The 19,207-nt window shown below is 44.7% G+C and overlaps 1 protein-coding gene across 34 annotated transcripts in view; it reads right to left on the bottom strand.

Annotated features, from left to right (window-relative positions):
• DLG2 (discs large MAGUK scaffold protein 2) overlaps positions 1 to 19,207 on the bottom strand; it is a 902,142-nt gene that overhangs the window by 168,872 nt on the left and 714,063 nt on the right. For 25 of the 34 annotated variants that reach the window (XM_083736268.1, XM_083736240.1, XM_083736269.1 and 22 more), the window contains 2 exons: positions 8,726 to 8,881; positions 422 to 490 (listed from right to left, as the gene is read on the bottom strand). In XM_083736268.1, the coding sequence (XP_083592394.1) occupies positions 422 to 490; positions 8,726 to 8,881 (225 nt within the window). The remainder of the gene's footprint in view (positions 1 to 421; positions 491 to 8,725; positions 8,882 to 19,207) is intronic. The other 9 variants (XM_083736272.1, XM_083736274.1, XM_083736242.1 and 6 more) reach the window with 1 other exon arrangement.

Below are 19,207 nucleotides of genomic sequence, written 5' to 3'. Positions count from 1 at the left end.
TGGAGAATGTGACCATGTTACAAAGCCAATTGAGAAGGGCAAATGCTTGCTGTCCTCACTCTGAATGGGCAGGTATTTTTTACCCCATTTCATAGAACCCACAAACTATTGCCAGAACTGGAAGCACAGTGCTCAGGAAAAGCACACTGCCTGTTTTTGTCTGGGACAGATACAAAAGCTGTTCAGGGAATAGTGGAAGGAGCACCTGTTTCTGAGACAAAGCAGATTTGAACCTGCCAGCTGCCTAGATAGGGGATTGCCTGTGGCATCATAGGTAGCGCTGTTCTGAGAGTTAGGGAGCAGGAATGCACATATGAATTGCACACAGTTGTCCATGTATGTACACTCTCAAATAACTGCATATTACTCAATGTGGCACAAAACTGGTGTAAAGCAATAATGACCCAAGTGAAACTCTTACCCTTCCACAGAAAGGCTCCGCTGTATGCTCACGGTGGGTGGCCGGGTCACTGTGCTGTGCTGGGAATGACTGCATAGACAGGAAAGAAAGGAGGAATAAATAAAAACATTTGCTCGCAAAGCCTCTCGGTCTTATTGCAACAAGCTCTGGACGATCCAAAATACGACATAGATCTGGGGTTCAGAGAAGTAATATGCGTGTTCCTGAGTGGAGACAGTACATTGGGCTAAGTCGTCATTTCGAGTTTCCACCAGCCACTCTGGGTGGCTTCCAACAAATTAAAACACCAAACACAGTAAGACATCAAACATTAAAAACTTCTGCATACAGGGCTGTCTTCAGATGTCTTCTAAAAGTCAGATAGTTGTTTGTTTCCTTGACATGTGATGGGAGGGCGTTCCGCAGGAATAATAATAATTTAGTAGTAGGAAATATGGGACGCGGGTGGCGCTGTGGGTTAAACCACAGAGCCTAGAACTTGCCGATCAGAAGGTCAGTGGTTTGAATCCCCATGATGGGGTGAGCTCCTGTTGCTCAGTCCCTGCTCCTGCCAACCTAGCAGTTCAAAAGCACCTCAAAGTGCAAGTAGATAAATAGGTACCATTCCAGCAGGAAGGTAAATGGTGTTTCTGTGCGCTGCTCTGGTTCGCTAGAAGTGGCTTAGTCATGCTGGCCACATGACCCGGAATCTTTACGCCGGCTCCCTCGGCCAATAAAGCGAGATGAGCACTGCAACCCCAGAGTCAGCCATGACTGGACCTAATGGTCAGGGGTCCCTTCACCTTTACCTTTAGTAGGCATTGTTGAGCTAGATGGACCAATGGTCTGGCTCAGCATAAGCCACCTTCCTATGTTCCTATACTTTGCATCTAAACAGTCCCTAGTCCATTTGGTCCCAGGCATCAGATAACAGAGAGTGCAGAAGACTCTCCACACAAGACCCTGAAGGGCTGTTGCCAGTTAAGAATGACCATCACTGGTTGCATAATTTGACCCATTTCTTAACAGCTAGTTGTTTCTCGGAAACTGCTGCAGGGGAAAATGATAAAATCAAGATTGTACGCATTTCTCCCCAGTGTATACATGTCACTGGCTTACAGTAAGTCCCCACAAGGCATGCTTAGATATCTCTTTGTCTTCAACAGCACAGCTTAGCTGATCTGTTATGCTGGAAAGTCATTGCTCTTGGTTATCCTGCATGGCATGTTCCACCAATTGAAAATATATCTGATTGTGGCTACTGACCCAGATAGTTATTTCAGCATTGCCAGATGGCATTGCTAACACCCGAAGCAGCCACAACAGCAAAATATGGAAAATCCACAGCTCTCATGTGGAGCTGTGAACCCTCTAATGGCCTCCCCGAAGTTATCTTGTGGGACTCACTGGTTTTATCAGTGTTGTGGTGAGCCCAGGATCAGTTGGGGGACCCTGCCACAGTTGCATAGATCATTGTACGATCTAGTGAGGAATGATTCATGCCTGGAATTCCATTGTTCTCACAGGTATTCCCTATGTTGAAGATAATGGGACATGCTCCTATTGTAGCCCTTTGGAGCACGATCACTGCAGCATAGATCTTCATGTGCCCTCCGAGGCACATACAAAACTCCAGTTAGTTCAATGGAGCAGAGATGCAGGCACTTGTTCCATTGAAGTGAATGGGATAGATAAAGGCATTCTGTGTGCCTTTATCAGAGGCCCCCCCACCCACCCACTGCCTGATTGGGGAAAATGTGTATGGAATTGGAATATGGCGGGTAACCAAAGTAGTTTGCAAACACAGCAACTGCAGAACCGACTAGCTTGATGCTAATTTAACATGGTTGCTCTCTTCCTCCTCCCTGTCCTGTCTGCACAGATGACTTTGACGAGTTAATTGAATGGAACAGAAAAATGTAAAGTCGGCCAATGAGGCAAGTCAAACACAGTTCTGTTTCGCAACTCCTTCAGGGAAACTGGCTATGTCTGTCTGGCGTCTTGAGGATGCTTTGAAAAGGAACAGCTTACGGACTCCCTTTCCACCTGGGAAAGTGCAAAGAAGAGGACTACAGAACAATCCAGCTGATGGAATGACTTCTTTTGGAGGAAAGGAAAGGAAACAATCTGCAGAATTTTAACTCACCCTCTCCAATTCGTCTTAAGAAGTGTGCCAGAAATTCAAACCAATGTATGTAACATCCACATTTATGAACAAACATGCAACCAAAACAGCCCCCAAATTTACACGGATTCGTGATGAGCAACACAGCTAAATTTATGAGCCTTGAATTTGTATACTGTTGGAGGTCATGAGCTTCCCTCCCACAGTATTCCAGTGGAGCAGAACACATTGCACAATATTCTTTGCTTTGAGGCAAAGACAGGCAATGCTAACCTATCTCCAGCAACATTCTACCATGTTTTGAACCATATTGCTTACTTTTATATTATTTTGATTTGTTGGATGATCTGGAGTGCGCACATCTGAACAAGTATCTTCAAAAAACAACAGCACAGTTGATAGCACACTATTGTCCATGGAAGTGAGGGTATGTGCAAAAAGTTTTAATTGAGTTGTGATAGGTGTAGAGACAAACCCAACATAGACGTTTTCCAAATCACTTCTCTTTCCTTCTGCTTTTTCAGCAAATTCTAGGGCTGGTTGAATATGTCAGTTTTGGTTTTTCTCAGTTCCTCAGTTTTCAAATTTTTAATTAACAACAACAACAACAACAACACAAGTCCTCACGCAAATTCATGTATTTTAGTACAGATTTCACCTAATACACACATTTTTTGCAAAGCAAATTCCCCTTATATAATGTATTTTAAATGTTACTTTTACTAATATATGCATTTTAATGCCCTTTTTGCTTCAGTATATGCATTTCTGTGCATATTACACAGCAAGAGAACTGCACATCAAAATTTGGAGACATGTGGATTTTGGGGGATGGCCGTGTTTCTATTGTTTCAGCAAATGTGAATTAGGCAGCTTCATTTTTTAAATGTGGACTGAAACCCCCTCACCTTCTTAAAAGAACGGTGGTTGCGCCACAGTCTTTTGAAGAATGGTTTCCGTGCATGCAACCTGCCCTGTAACTGAATGCACCCAAAGGCTCTGCTGGTTGCAGAGGTGACAGAAAGTAAACTTGCAGCAGAAGTGTTAACATGTCTACAAAGAGATAGGTCCTACTGAAGTCAATGGGGCTTACTGCTGAATAGGACTGAAGCTTCAATTACCGTATTTTTCGCTCTATAAGATACACCAGACCAAAAGACGCACCTAGTTTTTGGAGGAGGAAGGCAAGAAAAAAATAAATCTTAATCTCAGAAGCCAGAACAGCAAGAGGGATTGCTGCGCAGTGAAAGCAGCAATCCCTCTTGCTGTTCTGGCTTCTGGGATAGCTGCGCAGCCTGCATTCGCTCCATAAGACACACACACATTTCCCCTTACTTTTTAGGAGGGAAAAAGTGAGTCTTATAGAGCAAAAAATACAGTAATTAAAGGTGGCGCATGCAGCGTGCAGAAACACAACAATCTCAACCATAAGAAGAAACGGAAGGAAGGAAGGAAGGAAGGAAGGAAGGAAGGAAGGAAGGAAGGAAGGAGGGAATACAGACTCCAAGGAAAAAAGCAATACAGACATAAAAAATGATGCATGGGCTCATGAATGAAATATTGTTTTCTATTGAATTAGATATAATAACAGAGTCCGCTCACAAACAGAAGCTAGGGCTGTGATTTCACCTTGGCCCTCCAAGGCTTAAAAGCACACATGCAGTCAGTGCTGCTGGAGCTGATTAAATAAAGGCAGAGATGCCAAGCTCAGCACTCCAAGATCTCCTTAAAGGCTTAGCAAGATTTGGTTTGTGAAGTTCGAGAAACCGCCACCATCGTTTTTGTTATTAATAAAAGCAATAACAATGATGTTTAAGGTTGCAATCTTATGTAGACTGACTTGGTAATAAGCCCCCTTGAAGAGAGCAAGGCTTATTTCTGAGTAAACAGCTGTAAGTTTGTGAATGGACCAGTTGCCTTTCATAGAAAAACGCTGCTCAAAGTGACTTGGGAAAATGCCAAAAACGACAAGCATGGCAGCGAGATAAAACACACACGCCACAATCTGAAATGTTAAAATAGCAGGGGTGTGGGGAGTCAGAGAGAGGAGTCAGCAAATTAACAGGGAAACAACAGGCAGAAGTTGCACCTCAGCCTTTATCGCCTTGCTTTATCTGTTGGTTAGAAGCAGTGCTGGGAAACCTGTGACCCTATACAGACACTGGAATCCAACTCACATCAGCTCCAGCCAATGGGATGAAGGGAGTTGTAGTTCAGCAGCCTTGGGGGGGGAGTGCTATAGGTTCCCCCCCCCATCCCTCGCTGAAAGAGAGTCCTGTTTTCATCCGTGCAATGCTGGTGGGTGTACAATTCATGCACACAGAAAGGGCGCACTATTCATGCACATAGAAAGGGTGTAGTGAAATTAGGGCCGTGAATGGCTGGAATGAAACATGGTTTATGGAAACCGAATTGACACTACCAGCAGGTAGCAGACACAGGTCTGGTGAAAGAATCAAGCACCTTCAAGCAGCTACAGGGGTTCTGGAGTCCCATCACTGACTCATCCCTGCCCCCCGCAAAAGAAAAACAAAAAACTGGTGCACCAATCAGTTTTGTGTGGTTGAGGATGGGAATAATCAACTGCATGATGAATTTCCCACAATGCTCCAGAGTGATGCTACATTATTTATTTATTTATCGTTACATTGGTTAGTTGCTTTTTCAAAGCAACTTGCAAAAAATGAACATTAAAAACAAGTATAAAACAACCTAAAGTTATCTATCATCTATCTGTCTATCTATCTATCTATCTATCATCTATCTATCATCTATCTATCTATCTATCTATCTATCTATCTATCTATCATCTATCTATCTATCTATCTATCTATCTATCATCTATCTATCTATCATCTATCTATCGTCTATCTATCATCTCTGTCTGTCTGTCTGTCTAATCTACTTATCAGATCCAACTCCTGTCTCTCCTGCTGAAATATAAACAGAAAATTGAGATCCAAAGGCCTGGGTGAATAAGAGGCCTGTTGCCTAAAATCACATAGTGATAGTGCCAGATGTTATCCTCCCTGAGGATAACATTCAATGAACAAGGGGGCCACCACAGAGAAGGCCTGTTCTCTTGTTGCCACCTCTGCACCTCCCGTGGAGGGGACACATACACAAAGGACTTCGGTGACAATTGCAGGGTCCAGGTTGGTTCACATGGGGAGAGGTGGTCCTTGAGGTATTTGGGTCCTGAGCCACACAAGACTTTATAAGTCAAAAGAAGCACTTTGAAACCGAGCCCAGAAATTATTTGGTACTTAGTGCAGTTGGGCCGGGATTGGTAATGCAAGCTCAGACCGTGTTGCCTCAGCAACCTGACCACTGAATTCTGCACCACCTGCAGTTTCTGAGCCGTCTTCAAAGACAGCCCCATGTGTAATAAAAAGGTAAAGGGGCCCCTGACCATTAGGTCCAATCATGACCGATTCTGGGGTTGCGATGCTCATCTTGCTTTACTGGCCGAGGGAGCTGGCATACAGCTTCCGGGTCATGTGGCCAGCAAGACTAAGCCACTTCTGGTGAACCAGAGCAGCGCACGGAAAAGCCGTTTACCTTCCTGCCTGAGCGGTACCTATTTATCTACTTGCACTTTGATGTGCTTTCGAACTGCTAAGTTGGCAGGAGCAGGGACCGAGCAACGGGAGATCACCCCATTGTGGAGATTCGAACCGCCGACCTTCTGATCGGCAAGCCATAGGCTCTGTGGTTTAACCCACAGCGCCACCCATGTCCCTTCCCATGTGTAATAGCTTGCAGTAATCTAACCTAGTGGGAAATCCAATTCTCTCAGAGTACTGGTGCGACTGCTCCTCACTGCTGCCAGGTGAGTCTGCATCATGTAAGCCAGCCAATGGAGCAAGAGATCCAACCAATAGCTGCATCAAACCTCAAGGCTGCCTTAGGTCCACCTTCCCCCACTGTTGTGGCATATGAAGTGGGTGGGGATGCATTTGAGGAACATTTCCCCAACATGCTGTTTGCAAAGGTACCCAGAGCCTCTTTGCTTCAGAAGGCGGCCTCCTTATCTAAAAGCCATGGGCAGTTTTGCTTTAACAAAAAGGCAAATTTGAAATGCAAAGCAAACAACTGGATAAAATGAAGACCTTTCTTTAATCCATTTAATGTGCATGGGGGAAAAAACCACAAACCCCAGTCTACTGAAGCAGAACCTGATTTGCTCATCGCTGCAGACAATTTCAAACTTAAATGAGATTTTGTTCAGGTTTAATTATAAATAAGCTAACTCAACAAACCTCTTTTATTTTTGCAGAGGGGGCATTGTGAATATTGCATCCTGGCAGCAAACAACTAGGGCATGTTTAGTACTAAGAGCAGCACATGGGGCAGCCCTATACATCCCCATTGCGTTCAATGGGCTTACTTACAGTCAAGCGTGCATAGGATTCTGCCTTCTGGCATAGATCACCCAGTTATCCCTATTTTATTTTTTTTGCAGTTTTCTAGCTCTAGGGCCACATTCCCTTTTGGATAACCTTCCAAGGGCTGCATCCTAGGGATGGACAAGGACAAATCTCTCTTCCTTTCCTGGATGGAGAATAGAGGGGAGTGTTTGTTGAAACTACTCTGCCCCCTTCCTCTCCTGGGACCCACCAACCACAGACATGCAGCCCTCAGAAGCTTGCGCAGAAGGCAATGTGGCTGAAAAAGATTCCCCACTCGTGTTGCAAGAGGTACCTAAAACAGCACACGCACCCCAGCGAAAAAGCCAGGAGCAGCAAATCTCTTATTGTGGTTTTCCCCTTTGCTCACCTTGGGCTACTGTTGCTGGGGCAAGTGGCCAGCTGGCAGCACTCTAAATACACCTATTGAGCAAGCTCGTAAAAAGCTAGCAAAGCCCTGGATGGCTGTTGGATATTAACTTGACGATATGCATCTTGAAACAAAATGTACATGAGCAGCACGGTCCCTGAGAACCGGTGTGAAATGGTTGATACAGTGGATTAGCTCAGCCTGTGTCTGTGCCGCTGCTGAATCTTAATCCTTTAATTAATGCTAAGTTGCACCCTGCAGTGCTCAGCTGATACACATCTCCCCGAGAGGCAGGCTCCCCACCCCAATCCCCTGCCTGCTTTCTAGGATGCCTCTGCTGTGCCCCCTTCATTTCCCTCTTGCTCGCCTGCTGCGCCACACAGCGGAACCAAACGCTGTCATTGTAAGGATGCGGAGAAGCATCTTCCTCGCAGGGAATGAATCAAATCTGTTTGGTACAGACACGACAAATCCCACAGTCTCCCCGAAGCTCGATTCCAGGACCTGCTTTGAGGGGGATCTCTGTGTTGTTCCTGGTTTTGCCCTTTAGCAAGCTGCTCCGAGATGCTCAGGGGGGAAAGGAAAGGCCAACAGGATTTCTCATGTGGTATCACAGAATGGACAAGGACCTCAAAGGTCCTCTCGTCCAGCCCTTTGCCAATGCATGCTACAGAATCCCTGACATTTATTTCCTTGCGTTTATATTCCACCTTTCCTCCATCACAGAACTCAAGGTGGTTGTACACTTGGTACCCAGGCCATCACTCATACAGGCACCAAGCAGACTGAGATCTGCTTAGCTACAGTCATTAAAGAGCCGGTGCCATTTGGAGTAGACAACACTCGTCTAGGTGGGCAACAACCTCTTGACTCTTTAGAAAGCTAATTCCTATATGGTGCACTGGATAGATTGTTGAACTAGGACCCGGAAGACCCAGGTTCAAATCTCCCACTCAGCCATGGTGTTCAATGGGTGATCTTTGGCCAGTCACCTTCTTTCAGCCTAACAGGTGTGCTGCAAGAACAAAATGGGGGCAGAAGGAGAAAGCGACTTGCAGGAAAGCTAGGATATAAAATGCAACCGAATGATACACATCCATCTCTTCCTTTCTGCCCAACATCCTTTCTCTGGTGTCTGCGCTGCTGCCAAGGCCCCAAACCCAACCCTACTTATATGTCGCTTAGAGAGCTTGCTGACTGAGCGGCTGAAAGCATCTTCTAAATACAATAAAAATGAATAAATATAAGGCCGGCCCTTTCCTCTTAAGCCAGTGAGGTGGAAGCGAAGTGAGCACAAGGTTGTGTTTTTTTCTGCAGAGGGAGCCTTCCTGTGAAGGTGGAAGGTGGAACCTAATACCGCGCACTTGAGCCGCGCCCATGCATTCTCGTATGAGGAAGTGAGGAAGAAGCACATGCAGTACCTGATGATCTCAGAGTCAGGGAGCAGGCCTAGGTGGTAGTGGGGATAGGGAGCTGAAAGGAGGAAGCTTTTGTCACACTCGACAGGGGAATAGTGCCTAGGAGAAGGTGGCTTATCACAGAATTTGTTCACAGTGCTGTAAACGGGTTCAGGAGGCCTGGTGATAACAGAAGAGAAGAGTAAGAGGTTAGACGGGCACCCCGACATGCGCAAAACAGCCGGCCACACAGCTAATTTGCACCCCAAAGCATGCAGAGAAGTATCGACAAGAGAAGGGTTATATACACGCACCAAGGAAGGAAAAAGAAACTTCTGTTAAGTTACAATACGCTAGTCACAAAGAGTAAGAACGTGATAGGCACAGCACTGTACACAAGACAGCTAGGGGGAAGGAAACCGGTGACAACGCTGTGCCGTAACATACCGGTGACAAAAGTGTGCCGTAACAAACTGGTGTCAAAGCTGTACCATAACATTCAACTCTCAGTCAACAAACTGGTTTAAAGCGTCGCTCCTTACCTTCTGGAAGCCAACAGAACCCGCTCTGAAAGAACTTTAACTCGACCCGTACACTTATACTAAAGATCTAGGACATCCTAGCAGTAAAGTTAGGAAGGCACATTCACACTACAAGGGAGGACAACGTGTAGCCGTAAAGTTGAAAGGCGTTTGGAAGCCCCTTCTAGCAAACATTTATGTGTGATGCACTGATGAATTGTGGAGAAACAACATACATGGCTCCGGTTTCTACAACAGTGGCTCCGAAGCTGTAGCCCTGGAAGCAATTGCCATATCAGCTTTATGCTGCTGGAATGCCTGGAAAAGGGAAGGAGCATTGTAGGGCAAGGACAACCACTTACTTAAAGTTGCTGAGGATTCAGAGAGATATAAGCAGCCCAGTCTCCTACCCGTTCTCTGTGGGCAATGGAGTGATGGTATAATTTAGCAATAGCAGAGGATATGAGCAATAGACTAAGTTGTTTCTTTGGTCCTGGATTCTCAGTGGGGAACAGGCTATGCATATCGGGCTCAGTGGTAGAGCATTGGCTCTGTGTGCATAAGGTTTGATTGCCAGCATTTCCAGGTATGGCTGGGAGAGAGACTCCCAGAAGAGCTGCCAATCAGCACTCACAACACTGAGCTAGATGGACCAATGGGTCCAGCTCCCTATGTTCCTAGATTCAGCTCCTGCCAACTTCAGTTAAAAGGATCAGGTGGGAGGTGATGGGAGACTTTGGGCCAGATGGGCTGAGGGCCCAACTCAGCTTCCTGGGGGATGAGGGATAGCTCAGTTGGTAGAGCACAAGACTCTTAATCTCAGGGTTAAAGGTTCAAACCCCGTGTTGGGCGAAAGGTTCCTGCATTGCAAGGGAGGTGGACTAAATGATTCTCATGGTCCCTTCCACCCTATGATTTCTATGCTCTTCCTGCCCATGAGATATGCTCTAATTGTGTTGCTGTGTTAGTTGGCGAAGACCCACAGGTCTGGAAACCACGGTTCTAGACAAGGAGACCTACCAAACGGCAACAGCGAACAAAAAGGTGACATCTTGTCATAGTTACACTGTATAAATCAGGGAATACACTCTACACAGTATGCATAGTTAGTCTGAGAGTCATTGTAATCCAGCCAAGCATTTGAACAGAAGCTGATCATCTTCAGTGTTAAAATACACAATATGCAAAGGGTGCAAAGACTACCGTCCATTATGAACCAAAATAAGCATGCTGGACTTCTCTTTCCGTTCAGGCACTGCATGGCAAAGCCAGATCCAGCAGCCTAAAGTCTCAAACAATGGACCTTTCATCATTCACCGTAGAGGTTTCATCCTGCAGGCAACTGGCACAGCCGGGTTCAAGCGCTTTGCTTCTTACTTCTAAGAAACAGTTTTGTAAATCCGGGGAAATCTTTGTGAAAGCACATCTACAGAAGCTTCAAAGAAACTCACGAGTGTCTGCAGGATTCAGCCCCCGCATCCAGACCTTCAGTCTTCTGGGGCAAGCCTTTACTCTATACTCTGTTGGCTAACAAAATGCACTGAAAACTCAAGTGATGCAGGCCGCCTAATGGTGGAAGAACAGAGCTGTAGAACAACACTTTGAAAAAAGAGACACACACAAAATCTCACCCTCTATGACATCATAAAAGAAAACGAACCCTGAAAATAATTTTGAGTTCTTTTGGAAACATTGCAAATAGTTATGACATTCATAGTGGTATAAAAGCCAATTGTTTTAAAGCCCTTAAATAACACGAAAACAGAGATTACAATGAGTTTTGATGACTTTTACATAGAAGGAAACAATTTTCTCTCTCTCCTGGGTTTGGTGTGCTTTCAATAATATGGCATAGTGAGCAATAGGTCTGGCTTTCTCTTTTGGTCTTCTTTGGCTGGGAAATGCAAGGCTAAAAGGACCTTTGCTCTGATCCAGTCTAAGTTACATCTTGCATTTTTCAAGCCTTTTTAGCATTCACACAGAACATATCATGTCTACCAGAGGGCAAGAATTTGGCACCAACATAGGCAGCGTAACCCTGAAACTTGTTTCAGTGGTTGGTTTTACTCCCTAAATCTGTGTTCTCTGCCAATCATTTAAAAGTGCAATCCACTGGTACAATTGCAATTTAGCTCACAATATAGCTTTTCACTCTTTAAACTGATTTTTGTGGTGAGCCAGCCACCATCAATCACACCCCAGCATTTTTGTTTAAAAGAGAACCACGTTGTATCGATTTGAAGGGATTTTGCCAGAACAGAATACTGACCACATTTTTTTTTAAAAAAACAACATCTTAGTTCAAAGAGTCTGTCATAAAAAGTTAGTTGCAAGGCCGAGAATTTTGCAATGTCTCTCTTTGCTGCCCCACAATTAATTTTGTTAATATTACATGATTTAAGTTATATGTGGCCCTCCTTTACAATATGTAGAAAGAGGAGGTATAAACGTTGTCAGGACTGCCGCTAGGTCCCAGCTCACAGAGGACCAACGCCCAGTGGATATTATATACAAAAGTCTTTATTGAAGTTTAGTTTCCATTTCCAAGCTCTGGGCGCGCAGACCCACATCTTAACGCTAGACCGGCTAAGTCCCCTCTGACTCACTGCTCCACCCACACCAGTTTAAGATTCTAGCCCGGCTCCACCTCTTGCGCTGCTCTTTCCTGCGTTGGGTCCTTCTGCCCTCTGGGGTTCCCTCCTTCCTGGACTCCTCTGACGCGGAGCCTCCTGAGTCTTGCCCCTCCCTCCGGCGGGCTTTAGGACCTGGCTCCCTTCCCGGGCTCCCCGCTGTGCCGCGCTCCTGTACATTTGAACTTGGCGCGCGCGCCCAGCCGGTGACTTTCCTTCTGACCGTTTCCCCGCTTCCTGATGTGGGTGTTGCCAAACCTGACTCCTCTCCTCCCTCTGGTGGTGAGGACACTGGTCCCGACTCCTGGGACTCCCCCTCCCCACTGCGCTCTGGTGGAGACGCTGGCCCTGATCTCCAGCTGCTGTTCAGGGACTCCCCGCTGGCCCCTCCCTCTTGAGGTTTCTCCCTTGGAATCTCCCTTGCTCTGGCCACCGGCGCTCCCTTCTGTGAGTCCTCCGATTCGCTAGAGAGGCTTGTGGAATAACTCTGGCCACTGTCACTGCCTGCGCCCCCCTCGTACTCCTCCTCCTCACTCTCCATTTGCTCCCCCTCCTGTGTCTCTCCTTCTGAACCCCTGACAAACGTGTTTTTTTTAAAAAAAAAACCCAAATGGAACTAATACTGTTATGCCAATTTCCAATATTCTGTCATTTCCAATCATACTGATTCTGAGTTCCATACTTGAATAATGGTATTTTCCAAATTTAGAAAGTTTGCTGTAACATACATGCCCATCTGCATAATGTTATGCTAAAAGCAAACCAATCATGTTCCAAGGAAATTTAAATCTCCAAAAGAAGATTTGGAACATGGTGTTATGGCAGAGCAGTGAAAGGCTATTTGTTCTGAATGGCCTCATTAAAGTAAGGGGAAATGTTGGCAACTGTTTTTGACATAGCAAAATCAACTCCAGTAGATGTTTTCAATAGTGCTGACCAGTTCCTGCAAATGCTTAAAAAATAAATAAATACCAGATTCAGCCTGCAACAGGGTCACCAACATTTTATAGGAAAGCCTGCTGAATCCAGATTATCTTTTGAAACACTCACAAAGCCAGTTTCACACATCCGAAATCACTGAAAAGGTCAACTGATTTTGAATGGGGGGAAAAAATGTTGTGTGAATCTGTTGAAAATCCAGGCTTGTTAAGAAATGTTAGACAGAACTTCTTTTGCATTTCTTGCAAGTCAGTGCCTTGGCTGGGAACTATAGAATCTCAAGTGCAGTACCATATATCCAAACTATGCATAGGGCTTCCTCGCTCCCTGCCCGATTACACACAGAAACTATTTCTGAAACTGAGAGGAGCTTCAAAGGTAGCTTGTGATGAGGGGTAAAATTCAGCTCATAAAGAGCCCGTTTAAAAGTTCCACTGGATACTCCCCAGTTTCCAATTACGGCTTCATTCTTGATAGGACTACAAAGGGCTATTGACAGCACGTGAAGCAGAAATATCACGTTCTCAGTACTGGGGCAGATTCTAGTTACGGTAGCCGTAGGCATATCTGTCTGTGTATGAGTCAGGGCATGTACAAATCTTGTCAATTTCAGTTTTCCGTTGTTCCAATCTTAAATGCAGTTTTCCTGCATCAGTTTTCATTCCTAAAACAAAAACAAAAATCTGCACAAAAATGCACACTTTTTAAAAAGTGGATTTTCCCTTTTTTTTTTTGCACAATCTTGCCTAATATAAACTTTTTTTTTGCAAGCTGTTTCCCCAGCATAATGGATTTTTCTACATTATTTTCACTTACATGCATTTGTCTCTGTGAGCTTTCCTCTGACTTCAGAGAGGTGTGACTTTTGAAGGGCGGTTATGTTGGCATATTAGTTCCAGATGTGCATACTAGGTAGGTCCACATTAATATATGAAGCAAATGAATTTCTCCATCATCCCTAGTGTTGGTGTGTGTGGTTCTTGGATATCATTATGCTCACACTTCTGATGGGGAGCTTCTGATGGTTCCCCAAGCCCCTGAGGTTTGGTTGGCCGTCACTAGGGGACCCAGTCTTCTGTGTGCTCTGTGGAACTCCTTGCCAATAGAGGTTTGGCAGGAACCATCCCTCTCTCCTTTCTGATGTCTTTTGGCAGAGCCTTGTAATACAAATTTTCCTTTTAAACCAATCCATATTTATCAATGCTTTTATGGATAGTTTTGCTGTTTCTATTCTCATACATTGTATTCTGCCTATGTATATATATTTATTACATGGATTATCAATGTGTAAATAAAATAAAAAGACAGTTTTTAGATTAAGAGGTGAGCCAGCGTATGTGAGGCTCACATATTCAAATCACTGGAGAAAGTATTTCATCAGAGGGAAGGAAACCAGAGGCAATGGGAAAGTCAGAGATGATAAGGTGAAATTCAATGCTAGTCCTACTCAAAGTAGACCCACTGAAGTTAATGGGCATGACTTAGGTTCATTAATTTCAATGGGTCTGCTCTGAGCAAGACTTAGCTGACTGCAACCCATGGTCAGTGCCCATGGCGGATTAGAGTCCTGAATGTTACAACTGAGGGAAGGAAGTATTTCAGATGTGGTTATGCAAGGGAAAGATAAAGGTGTTAGGTTGTAGGCCTAGGTAAAGGAAATAAAGACAGGAGTATGTCAGGTGAAGATGAGGAAAGACTGGGATATGGGATAGTTTCCAATGCACCAGGAGACTGATAATCTACCATCGAAGGCAAGGATAGCCTGGGAAATGTAAGAGTCCTCAGCCAAACAGTGAGAAGATGAGATACATATTCTTTTATACCACTATTGCTCTCTCCCCACAGCTTTGAGGTCTGCAAGGGGGAAAGCTTTATTTGAGACCCCAAAACCCATTTTCATGTTCAGGGCTCCACTCTGGAACATCTGAAGTCATTACTCAAAGCATGTGTACCCCTCCTTCATCACAAGCTGCAGTCCCCCTCGCACATCTTAGGGAGGACTGTCTGTTTGGGTGGTGTGGTTTCATGGAAGCTTGAACCTCAAAACCGTTTTGAAATGTTATCAGCCATGAGAAGGATGGCAAATCCCTGAGATCCCAACCAACACCTAGAGAACTGTGATCCAGCAAACAGGAATCACCATAGGTTTCCTTTTTCTTTCTGTAGCAAGACAGCCTCCAGCAGTTCTGGGTTCTGGGTCCCCAACTCAACCTCTTGGAGCAGATTTGGGGAAGGCCGCAGGACATGAATGGGGAAAGGTGGGAACGGGAATAGTCCCATTGTGCTATGTTTCATCCAACCCTCAAAGGATAACAAGAAACTGCCTCAGGAATCCTATGCCTTGGCTCCAGTTCTCTCACCCTCTGGTGGCACCAGAAATATCAGTCCTCCCTTCTAATCCCCAACGTCATGGTCAGTGGTGGCTGGTGCCGCCTAGAACCGAGAGGGCAGAAGGTGGGGTTGCCAACAGTTGGTGGAGCCAGAACCAGCGACAACCCAGACTGGCTGTAAGTGAGGAGGCAGAGGAAGGCAGACCATGCCAGGCTGGTGGCGCAGTGCCCCATTGGCCCTAACTGATCAGCTTCCATTGGTCATGAGAGGTCGACTCCCTGTTGCTTGTCCCCATGGACCTTCATTGGTGACCCCAATATGTAGAGAAGGCTCCCCGCTCCATGGAAATGGCAATGGGGTGAGAGGGAAGTGAGCTAGCATGCCCACCCCCCAACTTTCCCTCCTGCACTTCCAACCGTGTGGGGGATTAGAATGGAAAAGGAGATCTTCAGTATTTTGGAAGGAAGAATGCCATGCGATTAAAGCTACGGACGTTTATGTAAAGGAAACAAAAGTGGCAGCTTGGAAATGAGCAATGAAGTCTTACACTGGGAAGAAGAACTAATTCTTGGAAATGAATTTAAACATGTGCAGGGAACTAAAATCAAAAAGCATTTGGGGAAACGTTAAAATAAAATAAAATGGATCAGCACTCTTTTCAAGATGGATCCACGTTACTTTATCCACAACCAAAGCACTTTCAAAGACCGAACAGCTGCTCAGTTTATGTCTTTTATTGTGATTAAAGCAAATACAAAGCATTTGTTACACTCTGTGAATCGAAATAGATTACATAACAAATGGGTAACAACCTCCCCCTTTTCACGGCGCCTTCAAGCATCTGGGAACGTCATTTGTTTTTCAGCTTCTACACAGTTGACTTTTTAATTGCTAACATTTAATTTTACATTCTCAAACACACCTTGGGACAAAAGGTTCACATCATATTATACATCATGGAAAAAGAAGCCAGGTTTCTGGGCAATCCTTCAATACAAATAGCAAATTAACGTCGGGTTGCTGGGTGTGTACGCCACACGTTTTACAGATATTTGATAACCCTGGTTAAAATGCTTTGGTTAATTATGATTCTACCAGCCACAGCTCCGAATTGTAAAGCATACATGAGGATTCGATTTATTTCAGTGAGTTCAACAACAGCCATGATGGAGTCTGACATCAACACACCCAAATGTTGGAGAGCTTTTATCCTTACATAGGAAAAGTGAAACAGTACAAGCAGAAGAATAAGAAAATAAATGGGGGGGGGGGACAGTCAAGGTATGGAACGGGAACCTATATAAATAGATTTCTATCCCCCACCCCCTTTAAAACAGGGCCGGAGAACCTCTGGCCTTCCAAATACTACAATTCCCATCACCTCTCAGCCCTGGTCATGCTCTCGCTAGGGCTCATGGGAGTTGGAGTCCAACAACATCGAAAGCGCCACAGGTTGCCCTGCCCTGTTTTTAAAGGACTACACACTTATCACAGTATGTGTACCACCCTTTCAGATTACTGTCTTTTTCATCATTTGCACAGAAGGTAATTTTGCTCTTCTTAACAGTTTTACATACATTCTGGTTGAAAAACCCACTTATCATTATACAAGTCTCTAATGTGGAGTGCCATTTTAACCTGCTCTGCCTGTTGCAGCAACTGTAACACACTGTGCCAGGAGCTGTATCATTCTTTTTAATTGCATCTGCATTGCTCCATTCATTTCTTAATACTCCAGCCTGAATTGCAATACAAACGAAGCAATGAAAATACAATGAAAACGAATAGGGATGTTTAATATGATGGATGCGCCACCTCCTGCCTTCAGCTACAAATCTATAGATAGGCCATGGTCCACCTGAATGAAGCTTTCGAGCCACTGGTAGTCCATGGACCACTGTTTGAGAAATCTTGACCTATCACAACATAGCATGAAGCTCTCTTGACACAACTGTGCGACTCAGAATTTCAGGTTCAAAGCAGCTGCATGCATTCCTTGTGACTCCCTTCTATAACAATCTGTTAAAGATTCTTTAGCTGCAATTCCTGCACTGCAGGGGGTTGGACTACTAGATTATCCTTGAGATTCCTTAGAACTCTTCAATTCTATTATTCTATCATAAAGGCTCCTTTAAATGGATCTCTGCTTTTCTCTCTTTCTGTCTTGCCTCACTGAAATTCCTCCATTGTATTTCATTCAGTTTTTCTTCACTCCCTCCATCTTTTTCTCACTTTGGACTGTGAAGCCCTCTTCTCTTTCAAGGACGTGAAGCGACTTTTAATCATTTTTTTGCTTGGGAATTTTAAAGAGGTTATTTTATTTTAGATTTTGGAAAGAGAATTTCCCATGGTGAGATCTGAGAAAAATAGCACCCTGGAGAATTTTGGACTTTGCTGCCTGCAATAATGGATGGAGAACATTGTCACCATGGCTGATAGCCATTCATTCATTTACTATCTGAGGAATGGTCATAACTTAACGGTAGAACATTCTTGCATGCTGAAAGTTCCAGGTTCAATCCCAGGAAGGACTGGAAATGTAGGACTAGAACTGCTGTCCTACATTTGCTACGCTAGAGGGACTAATGGTCCGGGCTCAGTTATAAAGCAGATCCCTATGTTTCCATATCCCATGTCATGGTGGAAATCAGACCAAGGAAGTCACACTACAGGTTCCAATTTAAACAACTGGGGAAATGGAAGGAGCTCAAACGCAATTAAATGCAACCAAAAGCTCAACGGAACAAGGCAGCCGTTCGTCCACCACTGGATGTCATAGTGGTTCAACCTCAAGGATTGATGGCACTAAGCCTCTGAATGCAAGTTGCAGGACAGTGTGATTGTCCGTATGTTCTGTAAAAGAAGTGGGCTTCCCAGAGTCATCTGGCTGGCTGCTGAGCTGAGTGTTGAACCAGAAGGGCCTTTGGCACAACCTCTTTTTCTGCTCTTCAGATAGCAGGAAAGCATGTCTGAGGAGGGTGTTCCACATATTGGGCAACCACCATAGGGAATACCCTCTCACAGAGAAGATATGCACATACCCCAAAGCATCTGGGGATTATGCATAATGGCCAGGGGGGGATGCACAAAACCCAGTCAATATGCACATATTCCCTAAGACAGGGTTGCTATATCTCAAAAAGTTGAGCTTTTTTAGGAAAGCACCTGAGCTTTTTCTTCTTTCTTTTTTTTTACAAAAACACCCAAAAATGAGTGATTTTTCGATTGACTTGCCTAAGATCCAGGACAAAGTGCTGCCTTCCGGATTTCTGCACTGAACTAGATGAGCTTTGGGGTCCCTTCCAACCTTTGCAATTCTAGGATTCACATTTCCCGAGGCCTGTTGAAGACTCTGTATATTGACCAGGGAATGGCAGAATTCCCTCTTCATGGATGGATTATCTGCACATTCTCCATTGTGCCTGGTGAAGGTGTCACTAGGACTCAGGCCAATTGTTGCCATAAGGTGCCTTGAAGGCCCTTGTGGTGGAAGCGTGGAACAAAATACTGCAGGATATGCTTATTCTCAGATATCACCAAGCAAAGAAAATAGAGGAAACATTAAAAGGGGAGAAAAACGAGCTTCCTTGTGAACACAGTAAGTAAAAGCCACCTCCTTGTGGCTTCACCACAGAGAAACTGAATGAGGAAGCCTCTGCTCATTAAAGATCCCTGTGTGAGCATTGACATTCTCATTCTTCATGGCTAAAATCTACATTTGTCTTTCGACTCTGCATCCGCCCCTGTTATTCCCCCCACCAAATCAAAACCCCTCCAGTGTTGCCAGAACACTGCTGCTTGATTAGTTTCAGATAATCAGCGATCACTCCAAATGAATTTACATGATGAAGGATCCCAATGTTTGCGGCAAGCAACAGGGTTATTTTCTGCAAGACGCAGCACTCCATCAGCTCATGCAACTTACGCAAGCGAATAAGAAATTGGCTGCTATCGATAAGTAGGAAACTGTGGGGAGTTTCTCTTTAACAGCCCATTTTCTACTCTTCCATTTTCATTTGTTCTTTATGTCGCCATAACATTGCTACACACGCACATGCACGCACACACACACCATTGCGTAATCA

This window comes from Podarcis gaigeae (genome assembly GCF_964106915.1).
Source record: "Podarcis gaigeae genome assembly, chromosome: 4".
Taxonomy (NCBI): Eukaryota; Metazoa; Chordata; class Lepidosauria; order Squamata; family Lacertidae; genus Podarcis; species Podarcis gaigeae.
The sequence above is the reverse complement of the archived record's forward strand: the minus strand, read 5'-3'. Positions and strand labels throughout refer to the sequence as shown.